Source organism: Macaca mulatta, chromosome 1 (genome assembly GCF_049350105.2).
Source record: "Macaca mulatta isolate MMU2019108-1 chromosome 1, T2T-MMU8v2.0, whole genome shotgun sequence".
NCBI classification, from domain to species: Eukaryota; Metazoa; Chordata; class Mammalia; order Primates; family Cercopithecidae; genus Macaca; species Macaca mulatta.
Window position 1 is genome coordinate 105,750,556 of NC_133406.1, and position 20,148 is coordinate 105,770,703.

General features: G+C 46.3%; 3 protein-coding genes across 14 annotated transcripts in view; 2 read left to right on the forward strand and 1 right to left on the reverse strand.

Moving 5' to 3' along the window:
• On the forward strand, positions 1 to 11,264 carry DEDD (death effector domain containing). 8 transcript variants are annotated; one of them, XM_077996908.1, is made up of 7 exons: positions 1 to 209; positions 1,746 to 1,778; positions 8,106 to 8,292; positions 8,422 to 8,494; positions 8,686 to 8,793; positions 9,107 to 9,253; positions 9,811 to 11,009. In XM_077996908.1, the coding sequence occupies exons 3-7, from the start codon at positions 8,170 to 8,172 to the stop codon at positions 10,185 to 10,187; spliced, it is 828 nt and encodes a 275-aa protein (XP_077853034.1). In that variant the 5' UTR covers positions 1 to 209; positions 1,746 to 1,778; positions 8,106 to 8,169; the 3' UTR covers positions 10,188 to 11,009.
• NIT1 (nitrilase 1) lies at positions 7,526 to 14,226 on the reverse strand. Of its 4 annotated transcripts, none has more exons than XM_077940046.1 (7): positions 14,153 to 14,226; positions 13,453 to 13,548; positions 12,943 to 13,197; positions 12,719 to 12,822; positions 12,376 to 12,509; positions 12,096 to 12,221; positions 7,526 to 8,491 (listed from the first exon to the last, which is right to left on the reverse strand). In XM_077940046.1, coding segments are annotated over exons 1-7 (732 nt in total). In that variant the 5' UTR covers positions 14,155 to 14,226; the 3' UTR covers positions 7,526 to 8,476. The 4 variants fall into 4 exon arrangements, with proteins under 4 accessions (XP_077796172.1, XP_001115539.2, XP_014969276.1 ...); XM_001115539.5 differs by lacking the exon at positions 7,526 to 8,491 and adding an exon at positions 11,270 to 11,832; XM_015113790.3 differs by lacking the exon at positions 7,526 to 8,491 and adding an exon at positions 11,270 to 11,832 and having other exon boundaries at positions 14,106 to 14,226.
• The window catches only part of PFDN2 (prefoldin subunit 2), an 18,674-nt gene continuing 12,504 nt past the window's right edge, over positions 13,979 to 20,148 (forward strand). Inside the window, exon 1 of one of the 2 annotated variants that reach the window (XM_077996915.1) lies at positions 13,979 to 14,379. In XM_077996915.1, the coding sequence (XP_077853041.1) occupies positions 13,979 to 14,379 (401 nt within the window). 2 annotated transcript variants of the gene reach the window in all.

Genomic DNA, 20,148 nt, shown 5'->3' on the forward strand with positions numbered 1-20,148 from the left:
AGAGCGGCGCGGATGGATCCAATATGGCGGCGCCGAGCCTGAGCCGAGAGTGAGGCGGAGGGGCGGCCGGAATGGGGAGAGGGAGTCGAGCGGGACGGGGCGGGGCCGGGCGGGGCCGCAAAGGGCTTGGGGAAGGAAAGTGGAGGGGGAGGCGGTGGCGACGTCCAGCCTGAGAACCTCAAGAGAGGGAGGTGACGGGACGCTGAGAGGTGGGGGAGGGGAGCTGCCGAGGGGGGCGTGCAGGGGAGATGGCAACTGCGGGAGAGGGCAGGGGTCGAGACCGAGGAGTGAGGGCATGGGGAGGGGCGTAAACAAGGGCTGAGTCTGGGCCCAGCCAGGGGTATTAGAGAGGCCGAGGTGGGGAGTGGGGCTGCGATCCGCTCGTATTGAAGTGGGTAGGAGCAGGAGGGAGAGGCTGAGGGTGTGAAGGGGAAGGGGGCTGTGGCATGTGGTTGGAGGGAGGACTGGACTCTGATGAGGGGTGTTGCGAGGAGGTGGGGAAAGCTCAGAATTGGAGTTTAGACGATTCTGGGGGGCTTCGAAAGTGTTAAATTGGATGTGGGAGGGGGAAGGGCCTAGGGGAGAATTTGGGTGGAAAAGGAGAGAACGGAGGTTTGGGGAATGGAGAGAGTGTCGGTGGGAGGAGGTAATGGAGAAAGTGAGAGACTGGGAGGAAGAAAGTTTGGGAAGAAGGAGTGGAATGGGAGATAGGACAGTGGAGCTGCACGGGTGATAGAGGTTCGGGGGTTTCCCTTTCCCCGGTGGAGAGGAGGAGAGAACAGAGTTAAGCAGCATCAGTTGCAGCCAATTCTAATTGCCAGGTCCTTAGCTTTTAAGAGGGTGGGAAGGGCAGAAGGGAATGGTCATGTGGGTTTGCAGAATTGGGGTTGGATGAGAATTCAACTGGGTTTGTTTTCCAAAAGACTCCCTAGCTTACTGTTCCCTTGTTTTTCCTGCTTGGGAAAATGGGGAAGCCGGTGTCGTCCAAGTGTGGAGGAGCAAAGGACTTTTCTAGTTTTTAGCATTAGCAATAAAAGAGTGGGGGAGCAGACATGGCTATATTGGAACCCTATATGCTAAGGTGGAGGCTCTGGAAGTCTGAGGAGGGAAAGACAAAAGATAGAGTGGCATCTAGACAGGCTAATTAAATGAGTGCTGTAGTTTCCAGACCCTTTTGCTGTTTAAGTCTAGAAGGGAGGGGGTAACATGGATACTGTATGTAGAAAAACTTTCCCTGGTGAAACATAGATGTATGAGTGGATGCTGCGCCATTAGATATTTTGTTCTCATTGTGTGCTAGTTAAGGGAAAGGGCCAAAGGTAGAATTTGGAGGATAGTGCTGGTCTGTTGTAACCACTTGCCTCCCAGTTTTTTCTGAAGATGAAAGTTAACATTAATATTGTAACAAAATAGGAATAAGGAATTGTGGAGGAAGATGAGAAGGTGCCAGAGGGTAATTGATTTTCCCAGAAGTTCTTAAATTTGGGAGCTTTCTTACCGCAAGCCATTGAGACTGGAAATTCTTGGAGTTGGTATTTTTGTAAATTGACTAATAGAGAGTTAGGGAAGCCTGGAGACTTGTTGGGGGTGAGTTCTCTAAATGTCTTCAGGCTTGTCTGTGTACTTTTGCAACGAGATTGTCTAATTCTATGGGCCTTCGAGGTTTCAAAGTAAAACTTGAAAATTAATTATTTTCCTCTCCTTATTTGTTTTTGTTTTGCTGCTGGCTGTGAAACTTGTGCTAGGAAGAGACCTGGGAAATTAAGTTTCTTGCGGAGGTAAGTCTGGAACTTTTTTATTGTTTTCAAACAATGGAAGGGAATGGAAATAGCATGAGAGTTATTTTGAGGTTGGGTCCCTTAATGAGGAGGAGAATGTCAGGGAAAATGAGTTTTCATTCACCCATCTGAGTGCATGAGATCTGTTGTAATCACTGTTACTTCAGTTAATTGGAGATAGGAGGGAAAAGAGAAGGAGATTTAGATGTCTTGGGACAATCCCCCAGCTTTGGTTTGTTATTGTCTAGTCTTCTTGGTCAGCTCTGAAACTTTTTTTTTTTTTTTTAAACATATGGAAGGCTGTATTCTAGTACATTGTCTACTAAATTTTGCCCTTGGAGGGTTGCTGGGACACCTTCCTTCCATGGGAAACTTTTCCTCTCACTTTCTCTTCTAGCTGTTGGGGGGGTTCCTGGCATCTTTATTTTGAAAACATACTGTGTAATTTTGACTTCCAGATATTTGATTACATTTCCTAGTTCCACGAGCAAGAATGTACTCTTAACCATCTTTAAGATTTTCTATGTAGTTTTCATTTCAAGTTTCAAGACACCACTTTTTTTGTAGTTCTTCTACAAAAAAGAACTACAAATGACTTTTGAGGACTTCTGAGTCAGATATCTCTAATTCTCCTATGAAATTACAAATATCATCCCTGTTCAGAAAAGATGACTGTCGTTTTCATTTCAAGACAGCACTCTTTTTTATTTCTTTCACGTGGCTTTCCCCTAAGGGCTTCTGAGAGAGCCAAGTACCTCAAAAACTACAGCTATTCCTGGTTGGGATGAGACCAGACTTTGCTTGGAAGTAGAAACATAGTAGAGAAGGACCAATCAGGAGAAAATCCTGAAGATACCTATAGACTGTCTGTTGGCCCTTGGCTGACTTGGACTTCTCTAAAGAAAAAAGTAAAACTCCAGGAAATACAGCAATTCCTCAGAATCAATTATTCTTGGGAAACTGTAGGGGAGAATTCATGTGTTACTGTCTCACATAGAGCCAGACCAGTCAGTGGGATCAGGACTTTCTGTGTGCTGGAGTTTTGTCTCTTGGTATTTGGCAGTGTTTCAGATACCAAGACTTGAGTTCTAATCTGTTCAGAGGGCTACATTCTCCTCACCATTCTGATACCTGTTATCTAGGATCTCTGTATGTTTTAAGTTGAGCTCCCTTGCCTCACTGCCACAGAAATCTGAGTATATTTTGGTTTTAGAAGAAATTGGTCATGTTTTCTTTTCTAATTTTACTAATCAGCTGAACTTTCATCACATTTTTTTTCCTTTTTCCTTTTTTTTTTTTTTGAGGCAAGGTCTCAGTGTGTACCTCAGGCTGGAGTGCAGTGGTGCGTTAGAGTAGCTGGGACCACAGGTATGTCCCACCATGCCCAGCAAATTTTTGTTTATTGTTTGTAGAGATGGGGTTGTGTCATGTTGCTCAGGCTGGTCTCGAACTCCTGGGCTCAAGCAGTCCTGCCTTGGTCTCCCGAAGTGTTGGGATTACAAGTGTGAGCCACGGTGCCAGGCCTCATCACATTATTTTAATGTTAAAGTTAGATTCTTGGAACCCTTATCTGGGTTGCATTAAGTGAAGAGGGCTGCCCCTTAACCTGCATGACAGTATCCTCATATTTCTCCCAAGGACATGGCCTTGAGGAACTTACATATTTCTATGTTTTGCTTCACTGAATAAGCAATGTAAGTCTGATTAGTGACCTAACAAGGAGAGTCTGCTACTCATCCAGTTTCAAGACTTTAAAGATGGCCCTGAGGCTTACGAGCAGGATCCTTTATATCTGTCTTGCAGAGGATTACATTTCTAATATCCCCACGGAACTCTAGATTGAACTAGGTCAAAGTAGACCTCCTGGGATGGGGCAGAAGTGGGTGTAGAACTACCACCTGTTCTTCAGCTGAATGGCAACAGCAGGTGACAGAGGACCCAAGGTTGGAATGGCATGAGACACCTTAGTGCAGTTAGACTTGGGAGTTAAATGAATGTGTATGTCCGATAGGCTTTTCTTTTCTTCCGGAATGTTGTTTGATGGGTTTGGACTGGGGGGACCAAATGGCGTCTTCTAGATCTAGTGTGGAAAGTGACATGCATTCTTTTGACCCTTCATCATGCTCCACCTAGAATAGGGTTTCTCGTCCTCGGCATTATTGACATTTTGTGCTGGATGATTCTTTGTTGTGGCAGACTGTTCTGTGCATTATAGGATGTTTCTTTTTTCTTTTGAGACAGGGTCTGTCTCCGTCACCTGGGCTGGAGTGTAGTGGCGCTATCACATCCCACTGTACCTTCGACCTCCCAGGCTCAAGCGATTCTCCTACCTTAGCCTCCCAAGTAGCTGGGATCACAGGTGCATGCCATCACGCCTGGCTAATTTTTTATTTTTTGTAGAGATGGGGTTTCACCATGTTGTCCAAGCTGATCTCAAACTCCTGGGCTCAAGCGTTCCTCCCCCCTTGGCCTCTTAAAGTGCAGGGATTACAGACGTGAGCCACTGCACCTGTCTTATAGGATGTTTCTAAATATCCCTGGCTTCTACTCATTATGTGCTGATTGCAGTCCCCTTCCCCACCAGGCATGATAATCAGAAATGTCTCCAGACATTGCGACATATTCCCCAGGGGTCAAATTTGCCCCTGGTTGAGAACCACTGACCTAAAAGCTCTTATAATTCCTAGTACATTGATGATCTCGCCTGGGATCTGGGACTTAAAGGTGGCTAGTGTGTCTGTTTCCTCTCAAATGTAGGGAGTTAACTTCAAGGGATTGAAGCTTATAGAATTACATCCATAGATGCGTAATTAGGACCACAGTGCTTTCCTGTATTTTGCCTCATTTTCCATTGTGAGGGTATGTGGGGACAGTGTTTCTTCATTTCCTCGGGTTTAAGCACACTTTAAATTTGGGAACTGGGGAGCAACCGGCTCTTCTGGTTGGTTTAATGTGAAACCTACCCATCTGCTTTATCTGAGATCCTCATAATCAACAGCTGGCCCAAGGGAACAGGTGGGATAGGGAACAAGGAGAAGTTACAGGGGCTCTGAGGAGGCTCAGTTTTCTCATGTTGCCTGCTATGAGCAAGAACTTATTTTCCTTTAGCACCTTCATTTGTACCCAGTGACAGCAACAGGTGAATCGAGAGGAAGAGACAAGGAATACCAGTCTACAGTTGAATAGCTATTTTCCATGCTTTGGGTGGGGCATCTGGGCTCTCAAAATTATATATGGATTACATTTCCTTTCTACATGTCAGAACCCATGGTATAGTGTTAAGTGATCCCAGAGTGTACCTCCCCTTTTCTTAAGGGAATGAGTTTCTCTGTGCTCATTTTAGTTTCTCATCTGAGGAAGAGAGGACTAGTTCCTACTTACTCTTCAGCTTTCCAAGTCTCTATCAGCTTTGTTTTTCCAAAGCAGCTTATTATTTTATTGTTTCTTAGTCTAGCCTCAGTTCCTTTTTGTATAAATGGACAGAACAACCTGTCTTATGGTTGAGTAGGGTAGTGTGGTGTGGTATGGTGTGGGTAGTTCTGGACATTGCAGAGGAGGCTATGGCTAGTTAGAATATATGCATGGTAACTGAGTTACCTGTATCTCTGTTTTAATGGGGTCCTCTCGGAATTTTGTGAGTTTGTTTCTTAATTGGAATTGCTGGAGGTGATCTCTTGGAGATTAAGTTCAGTTCAACAGTGGGTTGCTCCTACTATATTTGAGGCTCTGTCCATTACTAGTCACTAGGGATATAAAGATGAATATGACATAGCCCCTCTATGAGTTGAGTAGGATCTAATGGGATAATAAATACACAAATAATTTTAGTACATGGTGATAAATGGTGTAAAAGAGATATGCATAGTGTTCAATAAGCATGGAAGAGGACTACTTATCTCAGCATGGGGGTGTAGAGAATGCATTTTGAAGATGGCATCTGAGCTGACTCTTAAAGAATGAGTAGGAGTTAGCCATCTGAAAAAGAGTGATGGGGGTGTGGAATAGAGAAGGGAGAGGGGCATTCAAGCAAAGAGAAGAAGGTATAGAGAAACAAATTGCATGATGTATGTGAGCTATAAACAAATTGATAATGTTAGAGAATAAAAAGTGGATGTGGTGGGAGATGAGGTTGGGAAGGTAGGCCTGATCTTAGAAGGCTTGATGTGTGTGTAAAGAATTTGGGGCGTTCGGCCAGGCGTGGTGGCTCACGCCTGTAATCCCAGCACTTTGGGAGGCCGAGGCAGGCAGATCACAAGGTCAGGAATTCGAGACCAGCCTGGCCAATATGGTGAAACCCCGTCTCTACTAAAAATACAAAAATTAGCTGGGCGTGGTGGCGTGCGCCTGTAGTCCCAGCTACTCGGGAAGCTGAGGCAGGAGAATCACTTGAACCGGGGAGGCGGAGGTTGCAGTGAGCCAAGATTGTGCCGCTGCACTGCAGCCTGGGCAACAAAGCGACTCTGTCTCAAAAAAAAGAGTTTGGAGTGTTCTTATAGATAAGGAAGGGGCTATCAATGGGTCTGAAGCAGGAAAGTGACTTGGTCAGTTGTGGACTTTAGACAGCTTACTGAACTGGATGCGGCAGTGGATGGATTTAGGTAGGTTAAAATTGGTGTTGCAGAGAACTTTTAAAGTAACAGTAGTCCAGGTGAAAGATTATTGTAATCTGAACCACGGCAGTGGAGGTGGAAAGGTAGGACAGATTTAAGAAATATCTAGAAGTAGCATTAACAGGAATTTAGAATTGATTGTGTGATTGGAGATTGTGACCAGAGAGTGGACAGTATTGGATGGTGCTGTCTGGTGGAGCAGTAAGTATGAGTGACTTGAGTGGAGTGAAAGTTGTTGAATTTGAGAATTGATTAATGACTGTGTCATTGTTATTAACCATAGCCCATAATGATGGAGGAACTTTGTGAATCAAGTGCCAAACTATATAATGAATGTGGGGCTGTGATTGGTCATTGATAGGGGATTAGTAAATGACATCCATGAGGGAAGCTTAGAAGTTGGTATTGCCAAGGCCAGGTACAGTGGCTCACGCCTGTAATCCCAGCACTTTGGGAGGCCAAGGCGGGCGGATGACCTGAGGTCAGGAGTTCAAGACCAGCCTGGCCATCATGGTAAAACCCCGTGTCTACTAAAAATACAAAAATTCGCAAGACATGGTGACGCTTGCCTGTAATCCCAGCTATTTGGGAGGCTGAGGCACGAGAATCGCTTGAACCCGGGAGGCAGAGGTTGCAGTGAGCCGAGATTGTGCCACTGCACTCCAGCCTGGGTGACACAGTGAGACTGCATCTCAAAAAAAAAAAAAAAAAGTTGGCATTGCCAAATAGTGTGACGATCAAGGGAGTACAAATGGCACAGAATTACAAGAATGCTTATTGTAGAAACGTAATAAATGTTATTTTAAATCCATGAGTTTTGGTAAATATTGATAAACTTTCTGAGCAGTTATCGTTTCTGGATGTGGTTGGACTGTAGGAAAAATGTGGAGGGATGATTCTGGGCTGCAAAGGCCAAGGATGCTTGTATCTTTGAAATCTGTTTCACAACCATTTATGTAAGGGTTACCAAGTGATTCTGCATGTATTTTCTCATTGGATTCTTAACAACTCTGAGGTATAGATTCATTCATCCCTGTTTACAGATGACAGCACTGAGAATTTGGAGTTAAGTGACTTGCTTACGGTCACATAGCTACACAGCTTTTCAGTGAGAAGAGTCAGAATTTAAACTAGTTCTTTTCTTTTTTTTCGAGATGGGGGTCTCACTCTGTCACCCAGGCTACAGTGCAGGATTATAGCTCACTGCAGCCTTGAACTCCCGGCCTCAAGTGATCCTCCTGCCTCAGCCTCCTGAGTAGCTGGGACTACAGGCGTGTACCACCAAGCCCAGCTAATTTTTTCTTTTTTGTAGGAACTGGGGTCTCCATATGTTGCCCAGGCTGATCTTGAACTCCTGGCCTCAAGCCTTCCTCCCACTTCAGCCTCCTGTGCAGCTGGGACTACAGGCGTGTACCACCAAGCCCAGCTAATTTTTTCTTTTTTGTAGAAACAGGGGTCTCCATATGTTGCCCAGGCTGGTCTTGAATATTTGGGCTCAAGTGATCCTCCTGCCTTGGCCTCCCAAAATGCTGGGATTACAGGTGTGAGCCCCTGTGCCCAGCCAGTGTTTATTTGTAAACAAACACTTTAAAAAATGTGATAAACATGTATAAAGCACTATACTGTGCCAGGCATTATTAGCGACTGGGAATATGGGAATGCCTAAGACTAGTTCCTGCCCTTGAGTATCTCATCGGTTCTTTCCCTGCCCTTTCAGTACAGTGTGGATTGCAGCTGCTGAGCAGGGATTCTGGAAAGCATTGCGTACCTGAGCCCCCAGCATGGCGGGCCTAAAGCGGCGGGCAAGCCAGGTGTGGCCAGAAGAGCATGGTGAGCAGGAACATGGGCTGTACAGCCTGCACCGCATGTTTGACATCGTGGGCACTCATCTGACACACAGAGATGTGCGCGTGCTTTCTTTCCTCTTTGTTGATGTCATTGATGACCACGAGCGTGGACTCATCCGAAATGGACGTGACTTCTTATTGGCACTGGAGCGCCAGGGCCGCTGTGATGAAAGTAACTTTCGCCAGGTGCTGCAGCTGCTGCGCATCATCACTCGCCACGACCTGCTGCCCTATGTCACCCTCAAGAGAAGACGGGCTGGTGAGGATGTATTAGGGGCTAGAATCAGGGAAGAGTTGTGGGAGGCCAGGAAGGAGCAGCATAGGCATCCAAAGGGGAAGACACATTGACCCTGGGGAGTACTTAGAGTAAGTTGTGAGGCCCATTGGGGGTTTGGACTGACAGAAGGGAAGGGTATATATTTTCCTGAATGATTACTTCTCCTCCTACAGTGTGCCCTGATCTTGTAGACAAATATCTGGAGGAGACATCAATTCGCTATGTGACCCCCAGAGCCCTCAGTGATCCAGAACCAAGGCCTCCCCAGCCCCCTAAAACAGGTGAGAAGACATTAACTCCCCCTACTTTCCATCATCAAGTAAAAGGACACTGATCCCATCACATTCTGGGCTTTGCCAGCTTAAATGAAAGGATGCTGTGCCCCACATCTTGTCCCATAAAAAAAAAAAATCAGGTGAGGTGTTGACGTTTCTCCTAGGTCCTGTATTTGCTCTCACATTATGTCTTTTCAAGTCACATTATTTCCACTGCTTTTAGTGCTAAGTCTAAATGATTCCTTCCTCATTCCAAGAGAAGTGTTTGAATTTCTGCCTTTACCCTACTGTGTTTTCTTCCCTTTTACTTTCTGGTCAGTGCCTCCCCACTATCCTGTGGTGTGCTGCCCCACTTCGGGTCCTCAGATGTGTAGCAAGCGGCCAGCCCGAGGGAGAGCCACACTTGGGAGCCAGCGAAAACGCCGGAAGTCAGTGACACCAGATCCCAAGGAAAAGCAGACATGTGGTGAGGAAGTTCAAGGGTTCCAGAGGTGGAGCAGACTTGAAGCAGAATATAAAGAACTGCTGGGACACTAGGCAGTTTATGCTATTCAGTGTGAGATTCACTTTGATTGCCATTGCAAAGTGAGGCTGAATGGTTTGGTGTCTGGTGGAAGAACTGCTCTTTGTGACTGTGGCAGGGTGCATTTCAACTCTTCTTAGTTAATACTACATCACAGGGATGTTGTTATGACATCCTTATTGTAGGATGAACCAAGTCAAGATAGAGTATTAAAATGAACTTCTGTGCCTGGTAATTAGGAAACAATCTCCTATAAGCAAGTTGCTACCTGTGGGTAATGGGAACAGTGCTGACCTGGGCATGTCCAGTTTAAGGGAACCTCCTGCATTCAGGCAAGCGTTTCAGAGATACATAGAAATAGTCCTGGGGAAGAGGTAGAGAAGCTGTCAGGTGATATTCCCTACTTTTTTATTCTGCTGTGCTTTTCAGTTTTCAAGCTTGGGTTGTAAACTCATCCCTCACTGTAACCTCTTCTGCTCTCTATCTTCTGTTTCCAACAGACATCAGACTGCGGGTTCGGGCTGAGTACTGCCAGCATGAGACTGCTCTGCAGGGCAACGTCTTCTCTAACAAGCAGGACCCACTTGAGCGCCAGTTTGAGCGCTTTAACCAGGCTAACACCATCCTCAAGTCCCGGGACCTGGGCTCCATCATCTGTGACATCAAGTTCTCTGAGCTCACCTACCTCGATGCATTCTGGCGCGACTACATCAATGGCTCTTTATTAGAGGCACTTAAAGGTGTCTTCATCACAGACTCCCTCAAGCAAGCTGTGGGCCATGAAGCCATCAAGCTGCTGGTAAATGTAGACGAGGAGGACTATGAGCTGGGCCGACAGAAACTCCTGAGGAACTTGATGCTGCAAGCATTACCCTGACCTTTTCCCTCTTCTCACTTTGGGGACTGTTCCCATCACCCATCTCTGGAGCTTACACTGTTCTGGGGTTTGTTCTCTACCCTTCCAACCAATCACACCCCTGCCTTTTTTTTTTTTTTTTTTTTTAAAGAAAAAGACGAAAGTGGAAGTGGTGTTCCCCTCCCCTCCCTGCACCCATGTGCCTGGGCTTCCCCTTTGTTTCCCTTTTCCATTTACCCCCTAATGTGTGTCTCTACAGCTACCTTACCACTGAGCCGTAAGACAAATGTATAGGGAGAAGCGAAGTCTACAGCACATAGTCTTTGTAAGGGATTGATGTGAACACTGCTTTTGGGTGCACTAAGGAGTTATCAATACTTCTGGCTTTATGAGAGCTCTTAAATGTCTAAAAAAACCAAAGGGCTGTGAGTAAGGGAGCTGTGTGGAAGGTGGGACTCTGAAGTGTATTTTGAAAATTAATCGCCACCCTCTTCCAAATTATAGAATTTTTTAAAAACAAAGAAGCTGTGACCCTTTCCACTCTCTCCTGGCCTCTGGTGCTGCTCCTCTCTGCCGCCTTTCCTCCATTCCGTGGCTTGAAACCTCTGCCTGATGTGGCTCCTTCCTTTTACCCATTTGTCAAACCCTCTTCAACGGAGGAACAGATAAGAAGACTGGGTCAGCTGAGTCACGCCTCCCAATTGTGGTGGTATATGTGTACACACATAGACAGGGTGGATGGAGAAGAGGTTGCTGATTAAAATACACTCCCCCTATAAAGGGGAAGGGGGAGTGTGACACTTTCTTTCCATGTTCAAGTGAAAATAAATAATGTACCCTGCAGCCCTTTTCCCCTTTGCTTTCTTCTGGCTTGGGCAAAGGGCATCGTAGGTGAAAGTGAAGTAATTCCTTTTTCCTTCCCCCTCCTCCACTCCTACGCCCACTCCCATGCTTGGGAGAATGGGGCTGGGACATGCACTGAGTGTTGCACTTTTATTTATGTAGGGACGCATGTTGAATGAGCCAGGTCTAGAACTGGAGCTTAGTCCAGCTGGTACAATACCAACTCCCCTTCTAGTTCCCAAAGGCGATGTCCAGACATAGACTTTATGATTATTATATTTTTCAATGCCAGTGCTGCTCAGCCCTCAGCAGAACTTCAGTTTTCATGAAATAAACAATGACTATATAAAATGCCACCTTTCTGAAACTGTAATCTGACCTCAGGTGAAGCTCAGGTGAAAGTTTCTTGCCTAAGAAGCCAAGCCTGCCTGTGTTCCATCAAGAGAGTCAAGGTTCTCCAAGTGAGGGGAGCTGTGCCTGGGTCCTGCCTCCAAGTCACATGAGCACCAGCTCACAATGGCGGGGTGGGGGCGGGTCTGAATTAACAGAAGTCGTCTTAAGACAGTGGGTGACCCAGATTGCCATAGAGGTCAGGCCTGCGGTGCTGGAACACAGGCAGGTGTTGACGCAACTGTCGCAGATAGCTGAGGTCTATTCGGGCAAGGCAGAGGCCTGGCCCCTCAGAGCAGCGGGCCACCACTGTTCCCCAGGGGTCTACCACCATGCTGTGGCCATAACTTGCTCTCTTCTCGTGGTGGCGTCCACACTGTGCCGCTGCCACGACATAGCACTGGGTTTCGATAGCACGGGCCCGCAGCAACACCTGGGGATGAAATGTGTGTTCACGTAAGTACATGTAGCAAATAGTGGGGAAGTGACAGTTGAGGGACATTACCAATCTACCCATTGTGACTATTCTGATAATTGCCTGGGAATGATTTACTATTTTAACTATTCTGTAACATGAGAATTATCTGGGGAATGAGTTTTCCCACTAGGTGGAAAGGGGAAGGAATTTAACTGGTAGGGCCAAGCAGGGAGGATAAGGTTAAAAGGCCCTTATGTTTCAAAAACGTGTTGTCTTACCTCCCAGTGGGCTGGGCCTGTAACCGATCCAAAAGCTGAAGGATAGGTAAGTATTTCTGCTCCAGCTTGAGCCAATGCCAGAGAAAGTTCAGGGAACCGCATGTCATAGCAGACAGCTAGACCAACCTGGAATGAAAAACAGCCTACTTAGTAGTCTTCCTGCTCTGTTTGTCACAGCAACTAGTCATACTTCCATTACCCTCTTTCTTAGGGTTTTCTATCCTCTACCGCTAGTTCAGAGTATTCCTGTTCCCCTCCCTCATTCTTACACAACTCCCACCTTGCCTGCTGGTGTGCTGACAGGTGACTCAAGACTGGGCCCAGGCATGGTGGAATTGCTTTCACACATAGGCCCCTGCCCTGGAATCTCTACGTCACACAGATGTGTCTTCCTGTAAGTGGCCACTACTGCCCCTACAGTAAGAAAGAAGGAATATTTAGTGCTGGTGTTCTAGAAGCTTGCTTACTGCTCCCAAGGAGATAGTTTATAGGCTAGGAACTGAAGTAGGAACACCCCTAAATCCTTGGGTCAAGGAAATAAGAGTTGAGAAACAATTCTGGAGAATCTAAGTTTAGGTAGAAGAGCATGGGAAGAGGCAGGCTAAAGGGTTATAAAGTCTCACCTTTGCTGTTCAGCAGCACGTGACAATTGTAGATTTTCTGAGTCTGCTCCCAGTCTTGGCCACGCTCATGGAAACCACCCAAGGACAGCCAGAGTCCACATTCCCTGGGTGGAAGGGACACTGACAACTCTTTACTGACTTCTCAAGGCTCTACCCTCACATCTGGCAATCCAGGGACACTGTCCAACTAAGATTCTACCTCTCCCTCGCTCTTTCCCTGATACCTGGCAAGCCGGGTGTATTCTTCCAAAAGTCTCCCACCCAGTGGTTCAGACAGGCGTAGCGTCTCTGCAGGGTCGCGTGCAATGAAGTCAAATGCCTCAGGCAGGAAAGCCAGGCAGGCACCCAGTCTGGCAGCCTCTCGAACCAGCTCAGCACATGTTTTAAAGTTCTGTTGCTTGTCTGGCGTCGATGTTACCTGGCACACAGCCACCAAGGGCAGTTTGCAGGAGGAAGAGGAGATAGCCATGGCTCTGGGCCTGTAAATAGCATAGGCAGGATTCTCAGATTTCATAACACGGGGAAACATAAATTTAATGCTAAGGGGTTCAAGTGGAGAGGTAGGAAAGGAATGGACTCCTTTTGGTTATCCTCTTACAGGGCACGTTGACCCAGGGCTAGTAGGGCTCACCAATCAAATGTGTGGATAGTTGACACTCCTGTGTCTCCCACTATCCATTTAACAAACTGAGCATCTAAGTGCCAGGCACTGAGGACACAACAAAACGTGTTACCTGGGCTGAGCACAAGGTACTGAAAGTCGAGGTATCCGGAGTCCGGGACACAGAAGGGACAGGAATCTGTGAGGAGGCCTGGTGATGAAGCCCAGCCTGAAGAAGGTGAGAAATGAGAACACCAACCCCTTCCTCAAGCAATAAATTTCTAGGATTCTCTAACTTCTCTATACTGTGAGCCTGAATCAGGGCCCTGCCAGTAAAACCCTTCTAATCTTCAAAACGCTCTTTACTGTATAAAAAATTATGTACTAAGGGACAAGATCATACAGTGGGAAGATGGAGGAAGGGGCTCTGCTCGCCGCCTGAATAGTTCAACTTCCAATGATCTCACATTAAACTGAAGCCCCTTTCCTTTGACAAACGTTTCCGCAGTCCAAAAGTCATCTCCGGGAACTATCCTTGGTTTTCCCAAGACTCTCTTCTTGACTGTGCACTTGCGCAGTTTTACTGACTCGAAGCTTATTTCCCCTTTCCCCAGAATCTCTCAGGGGAAAGTTCGCCCTCCCTCGTGTCCAACCCCTCCATGGTGGGCAAGGGGCAAAGGAACCCAAGCCCCAAGCCGCGACCCGCCCTCCACCCTCCCGCCGCCCGCTCCAGTTGGCCCATCCCTCCCCGCCATGGGCGCATCTCTGTTGCACAAGTTAAAGCACCGCAGGTGGGATTCACTGCAGTCGACGGGACAGAAAGTAGGTCCTACATGAAGATATGGCCAAAACCATTCGCAGGATCGGAACCGGAGGCCGGCCTGCAGCCAGAAGCGCCGCGGCGAGTGGGCGGTAACTCGCAGGCCGGACGTGACGAAAGGCGGGGGCTGAGCTGCGCCGGCCGGAAACCCAGCAGGCGGCGAAGATGGCGGAGAACAGCGGTCGCGCCGGCAAGAGCAGCGGGAGCGGCGCGGGCAAGGGGGCGGTGTCCGCAGAGCAGGTGAGGAGTGGCTAACGCGAAGGAGGGTGCCCACTTGCGTCTGGAATACTGGCGAGAAGGGGGCGCCTGTGGCTTGTGCAGGCCTTTACTCCAGTAGCACATGTGCGTGGCACCTAGAGAGGGAAGGGTCCCCGGAAAAGCTAGCCGAGCCCCTTCGGAGAGGTAGACGGGTGGGTGGGTGAGAGCCACGCCTCCCTGGGGTGTTGGGTGAGCCTCAGCAAGGGGAAAGCCCTGACATGCAGGGTCTGGGAAGATGCACAGGTCTGAGGGAAGATGGTTTGCTGCTTTCTCTGTCCTCAGCCCCTCCAAACAGGTTATGGCCGGGCAAGACAGCTCGAAACTAACCCCAGAGGATTAGTTAACAGGCTGGCTGTGTAGTCTGTTACGTGATCCTGAACCCACGTTGACAATCGCCGTCACGCTGCAGAGCCACGTGACTCTCATACTCGAACAGCCTAGTGTTCTATATACTATTTTGATTCGAGAGTTCATTACTAGATCGAATTTCTTTAGAGACCAGAAATGCCTTTCTAATCCGAGTTTGCATTTTCCCCAGTGGCTAGCATCGAGAAGCGTTTGATAAGTTAATCAGAAAACCCTTTGTTCCTTGGGAACCATGTTTTGCTAAGTGGAAAAATAGGAGTGGGAGGAAATCTACACAATAGAAATGAAAACAGGTAACAGCTGTTTTATTATTATTATTATTATTTTTCGAGACGGAGTCTCGCTCTGTCGCCCAGGCTGGAGTGCATGCAGTGGCACGATCTCGCCTTACTGCAAACTACGCCTCCCGGTTCAATCTATTCTTCTGCCTCAGCCTCCCGAGTAGCTGGGACTACAGGCGCGCGCCACCACACCCGGCGAATTTTTGTATTTTTAGTAGAGACGGGGTTTCACCATATTGGCCAGACTGGTCTCGAACTCCTGACCTAGTGATCCGCCCACCTCGGCCTCCCAAAATACTGGGATTACAGACGTAAGCCACCGCTCCCGGCCTACAGCTGTCTTGATTATAGGTTAAGTTTTTGTTGAACAATTAATACAGGCAGATGTATCAGCATAAAGATTTTTATTTTTTTTTGTTTTCTGAGACAGAGTCTCGCTCTGTCATCCAGGCTGGAGTACAGTTGCGGAATGTCGGCTCACCACAGCCTCCACCTCCTGGGTTCAAGCAATTCTGCCTTAGCCTCCCGAGTATCTGGGATCACAGGCCTGCACCACCACACCCAGTTAATTTTTGTAGAGGCAGGATATCACCATGTTGCCCATGCTGGTCTCGAAGAGCATAGTCTGGTGGGATAAATAAGGAAGCAAAATGCTCATATGAGGCGGAAGATAAGTGTCCTAAGAGAAGTATAAAGTGCTATGGAATATAGTTTCTGACTTGAGGTGGGGGAAGGGAAAAGGAACCTAATACTTTTTAATACTTTTTTGTTGTTGTTGAGACGGAGTCTCTGTTGCCCAGGCTGGAGTGCAGTGGCGTGATCTCGACACACTGCAGCCTTTGCCTCCCAGGTTCAAGCGATTCTCATGCCTCAGCCTCCCGAGTAGCTGGGATTACAGGTGTACCACCACACCTGGCTAATCGTTGTATTTTTAGTAGAGACGGGGTTTCACCATGTTGGACAGACTGATCTCGAACTCCTGACCTCAAGTGATCCGCCTGCCTTGGCCTCCCAGAGTGGTGGGATTACAGGCATGAGTCACAATACTTTTTTTTTTTTTTTTTTTTGAGACGGAGTCTCGCTGTGTCGCCCAGGCTGGAGTGCAGTGGCACGGTCTCGGCTCACTGCAAGCTCCACCTCCCGGGTTCATGCCATTCTCCCGCCTCAGCCTCCAAGTAGCTGGGACTACAGGCGCCCGCCACCACGCCCGGCTAGTTTTTTGTATTTTTAGTAGAGACGGGGTTTCACCATGTTAGGATGGTCTCGATCTCCTGACCTCGTGATCACCCGCCTCGGCCTCCCAAAGTGCTGGGATTACAGGCTTGAGCCACCACGCCCGGCCAATACTTTTTTTTTTTTTTTAGAGACAGAGTTTCACTTCCTTGCTCAGGCTGAGTGCAGTGGTGTGATGATAGCCTGGTGCAGCCTCAAAATCCCTGGGTGACCAAGCCATCCTCCTGACTCAGCCTTCTGAGTAACTGGGACTATAGGAATAAGCCATTTTGAATGGCTAATTAAAAAAAATTTTTTTTGATAGAGATGGGGTGGGGGGGGAGTCTCACTTTGTTGGTTGGGCTGGTCTCGAACTCCTGGCCTCAGGTGATCCACCTACCTTGGTCTCCTAAAGTGTTGGGATTGCAGGTATGAGCCACCTTGTGTGGCTCCCCCTAATACTTTTTAAGGCTACCATGGGCCAAGCAGTCTGCTGGGTACAGTGATACAGATATAGTAGTTCCCCCTTATCTGAGTGGGACATATTCCAAGACCCCAGTAGATGCTTGAAACCTGGAATAGCATTGAACTCTGTTTTTTCTCATACCTATGATAAAGTCTAATTTATATAATAGGTACAGTAACTAATAAAATAGAACAATTATAACAATATAATAAAGGTTACATGAATGTGGTCTCTCTTTTTCAAAATATTTTATTATACTGTAGTCACCCTTCTTGTGATAATGTGAGATGATAAACTGCCTTCCTGATGAGGTAAGGTGAATGACAGCATTGTGATATAGCCTTAGGCCACTATTGATAAGTCAGAAGGAGAATCATCTGCTGTAGATGATCTTGGATCATTGAGCCATGATAATGTTGAGCAGGAGATGTTGATGACTAAAGGGCAGGTAGCATATACAGCATGGGTAGGCTGGGCAAAAGGATGATTCACATCCTGAGCGGGATGGCTCGAGATTTCATCACGCAATTGACAACAGTGTGCAACTTAAAACTTATGAATTGTTGGCCAGGTGCCGTGGCTCACGCCTGTAATCCCAGCACTTTGGGATACCGAGGTGGGTGGATCATCTGAGGTCAGGAGTTCGAGACCAGCTTGGCCAACATGGCGAAACCCCATCGCTACTAAAAATACAAAAATTAGCCAGGTGTGGTGGCGGGCACCTGAAATCCTAGCTACCCAAGAGGCTGAGGCAGGGAGAATCGCTTGAATCCAGGAGGCGGAGGTTACAGTGAGCGAAGATTGCGCCATTGCATTCCAGCCTGGGCAACAGAGTGAGACTCTGTCTCAAAAAACAAACAAAAAGTATGAATTATTTATTTCTGGAATTTTCCACTTATTTTCAGACATTGGATAACTCTGGATAATGAGAGACTATTGTAAATGAAATAGACTTTGTCTTCAAATTGCTTTACTCACAGACTCATTTGAGAAAAGACAAACCAAACATTAAAGATTTATAGTGTGCTGCACAATCCGTTCATTATGGCAGCTAAAGGAGAGACCCCTAACTAATCACGAGGTTGTAGGATTGTGGGGGTAGGGGCTGGAAAAGGGAAGCTGTGGTATAGTAGGGTGGCTAAGAGCATTCTTATGCAATAGGGTCAGACCTAAGTTTGAATTTCATTTCTACTATTTACTATTTATATATGACCTCCCATGAGTTACATCTTGGCCTCCCCCATCTGTAGAAACATAACAGTACCTACCTTGTCTCTGAATTTAGAGTATTAGGCAAGACAATGCATGCAAAGTGTTTTGCACAGTGATTAGAATATAGTATGTGTTTAGTAAATGCTAGTTGGCTTTTGTTTTCTAGAGGAGAAAATCCTTCAGCTCAATTCTGAAGGATGAGAGAAGTTAGTCAAGCAAAGAAGGAAGTGGAAGATTTTCTAGGTAGAGGGAATAATGTGTTCCAAAACACTAAGGCATGAAACTGCCTGGCATGTTTGGGATGCAGGTGGGGCTTAATGTTTGAGATGGATTACAGAACTTGAATATGGAGAAAAGGGGATGGAAGAGGAATGTAAGATGTCTCTCAGATTTCTGTCTTTGGTGGATAATGGTGCCACAGGGAATGTAGGAAGACAGACAATTTGGAGGGAAATAAAAGTTTATTTTAGGATTTTGAGTTTAGTTTTCTTGTGGGACAACCAGGTTAAACATTCAGTAGACACGTTGATTTTTAAATCTTGAGATACAGAAAGAAATCTGAGTTGGAGATACAGATTTGAGAATTGAGTTTATGGATGATAAAGCCATGGTTATGTATGAAAATGATCACTTTCCATAGTTTGTACAGAAAGTGAAAAAATAAGTAGAACAAGAGTGGAACCACTGTTTTAGGGGAGCTAAAGAGAAGCTCTTAGACTTCCCTCAGGAAACTGAGGAAGTGTAATAATTGAGTTTTGAGGCTGTTCCTTGATTAACATTCTCTTGCCTTTGTTTATTCTGGAGAGAACACTGGGTAAAACATTGCAAGATTTATCACTGCTGCAAATTTGAGCCACGTATGTCCCTTACAAACAAGATGGAAGAAAATAACACATTGTGTTAGACACTTAACTTGTTTTACCTTCTGTTGCTGATTGAGACAGAGTCTCATTCTGTTGCCCAGGCTGGAGTGCAGTGGTGTGATCACAGCTCACTGCAGCCTCAACCTCCCAAGGCTCAGGTGATTCTTGTACCTCAGCCTCCCAAGTTACTGGGACTACAAGCATGTGCTACCCTGCCCAGCTTATTTTTGTACTTCTTGTAGAGATGGAGTTTTGCCATGTTGCCCAGGCTGGTCTTGAACTCCTGGGCTCAAGCAGTCCACCTGCCTTGGCCTCCCAAAGTGCTAGGACTATAGGCATGAGCTGAGCCACCGCTCAGGCTTACCTTATATTATTTAATTACTGCCATTTGAAGTAGGTTGTATTGTCCTCCATTTATAGGTGAGGACATTTTAATTTCAGAGGTTTTAGTTAACTTGCCCAAGGTCAGTAACTGGAAGAGCAGATTTTTAAATGAGGGACTTAAGAACCAGGTAGACCTATTTTTTCCACTTTTGCCATGATTGTATTAGAGATATTTAAGCAGAACCCTGAAGGAGTGGATGGATTTGAACAGGTAGCAGTGGGAATAGAAAGTAGGGAATATAAGAGGAGAGTAGTTGAGTAAGGCCATAGAGGTCTTTGAGTGCAGGGCAAAGAATTTGTGACCTTTTAACATAAGCAGTGAGGAAGTCGCAGAAGGATATGTGTTATATTATTAATTGTTTAACTCTTACATAAAATAATACATTTATTGTTGGAACTGTAGAAAATACAGGAAAAAGTTCAAACCAGGAAATAAATTGCCTGTAATCCAACTATCCAGAGATAACTTTTCTTGCCATTTTGGAGTATATCCTTTGAGAGATTTTTTCCCCCTCCTTTATCTTTTTATGTATATACGTGTGGATGGAAGGAGGGCGTTTTGTTGTTGTTTTTTTTTTTTTACATATTTTATAAAATTAGGATTATACTACAGTATGTACTGGTTTGTAATCTGTTTTTTAAGCCTAATAGTATATGTTGAACATTTTTCTATGTCATCTAAGTGTTAGGAAGATTAAATTAGCAGTGTGTACAGTAGATATGGGGAGTCTAAAAATAGGATCATTTAGAAGACTATTGCAGTGTTCAGACAAGAAAGTAATGAACATCTGAACTAAGGTGATGTCAGTGAGCCTAAGATAAATTGCTGAAGTAAGTGCAATACATTTGGCAGTTGATGGGATTATGGTATGTTAAAAAATGAACCTGGGGGGCCGGGTGCGGTGGCTCAAGCCTGTAATCCCAGCACTTTGGGAGGCCGAGACGGGCGGATCATGAGGTCAGGAGA

What these genes read in the sequence shown, in the direction of transcription:
- NIT1 (XM_001115539.5), bottom strand. An exon ending in GTACCTTGTGCTCAGCCCAG is followed by an intron (nt 13,198 to 13,452) that starts GTAACACGTTTT and finishes TGCTATTTACAG; the next exon opens with GCCCAGAGCCATGGCTATCT. An exon ending in CAGGCCCAGCCCACTGGGAG is followed by an intron (nt 11,833 to 12,095) that starts GTAAGACAACAC and finishes TTTCATCCCCAG; the next exon opens with GTGTTGCTGCGGGCCCGTGC.
- DEDD (XM_015113066.3), top strand. Translation starts at nt 8,170, where the DNA reads ATGGCGGGCCTAAAGCGGCGGGCAAGCCAGGTGTGGCCAGAAGAGCAT. An exon ending in CCTCAAGAGAAGACGGGCTG is followed by an intron (nt 8,495 to 8,685) that starts GTGAGGATGTAT and finishes CTCCTCCTACAG; the next exon opens with TGTGCCCTGATCTTGTAGAC. An exon ending in CAAGGAAAAGCAGACATGTG is followed by an intron (nt 9,254 to 9,810) that starts GTGAGGAAGTTC and finishes TGTTTCCAACAG; the next exon opens with ACATCAGACTGCGGGTTCGG.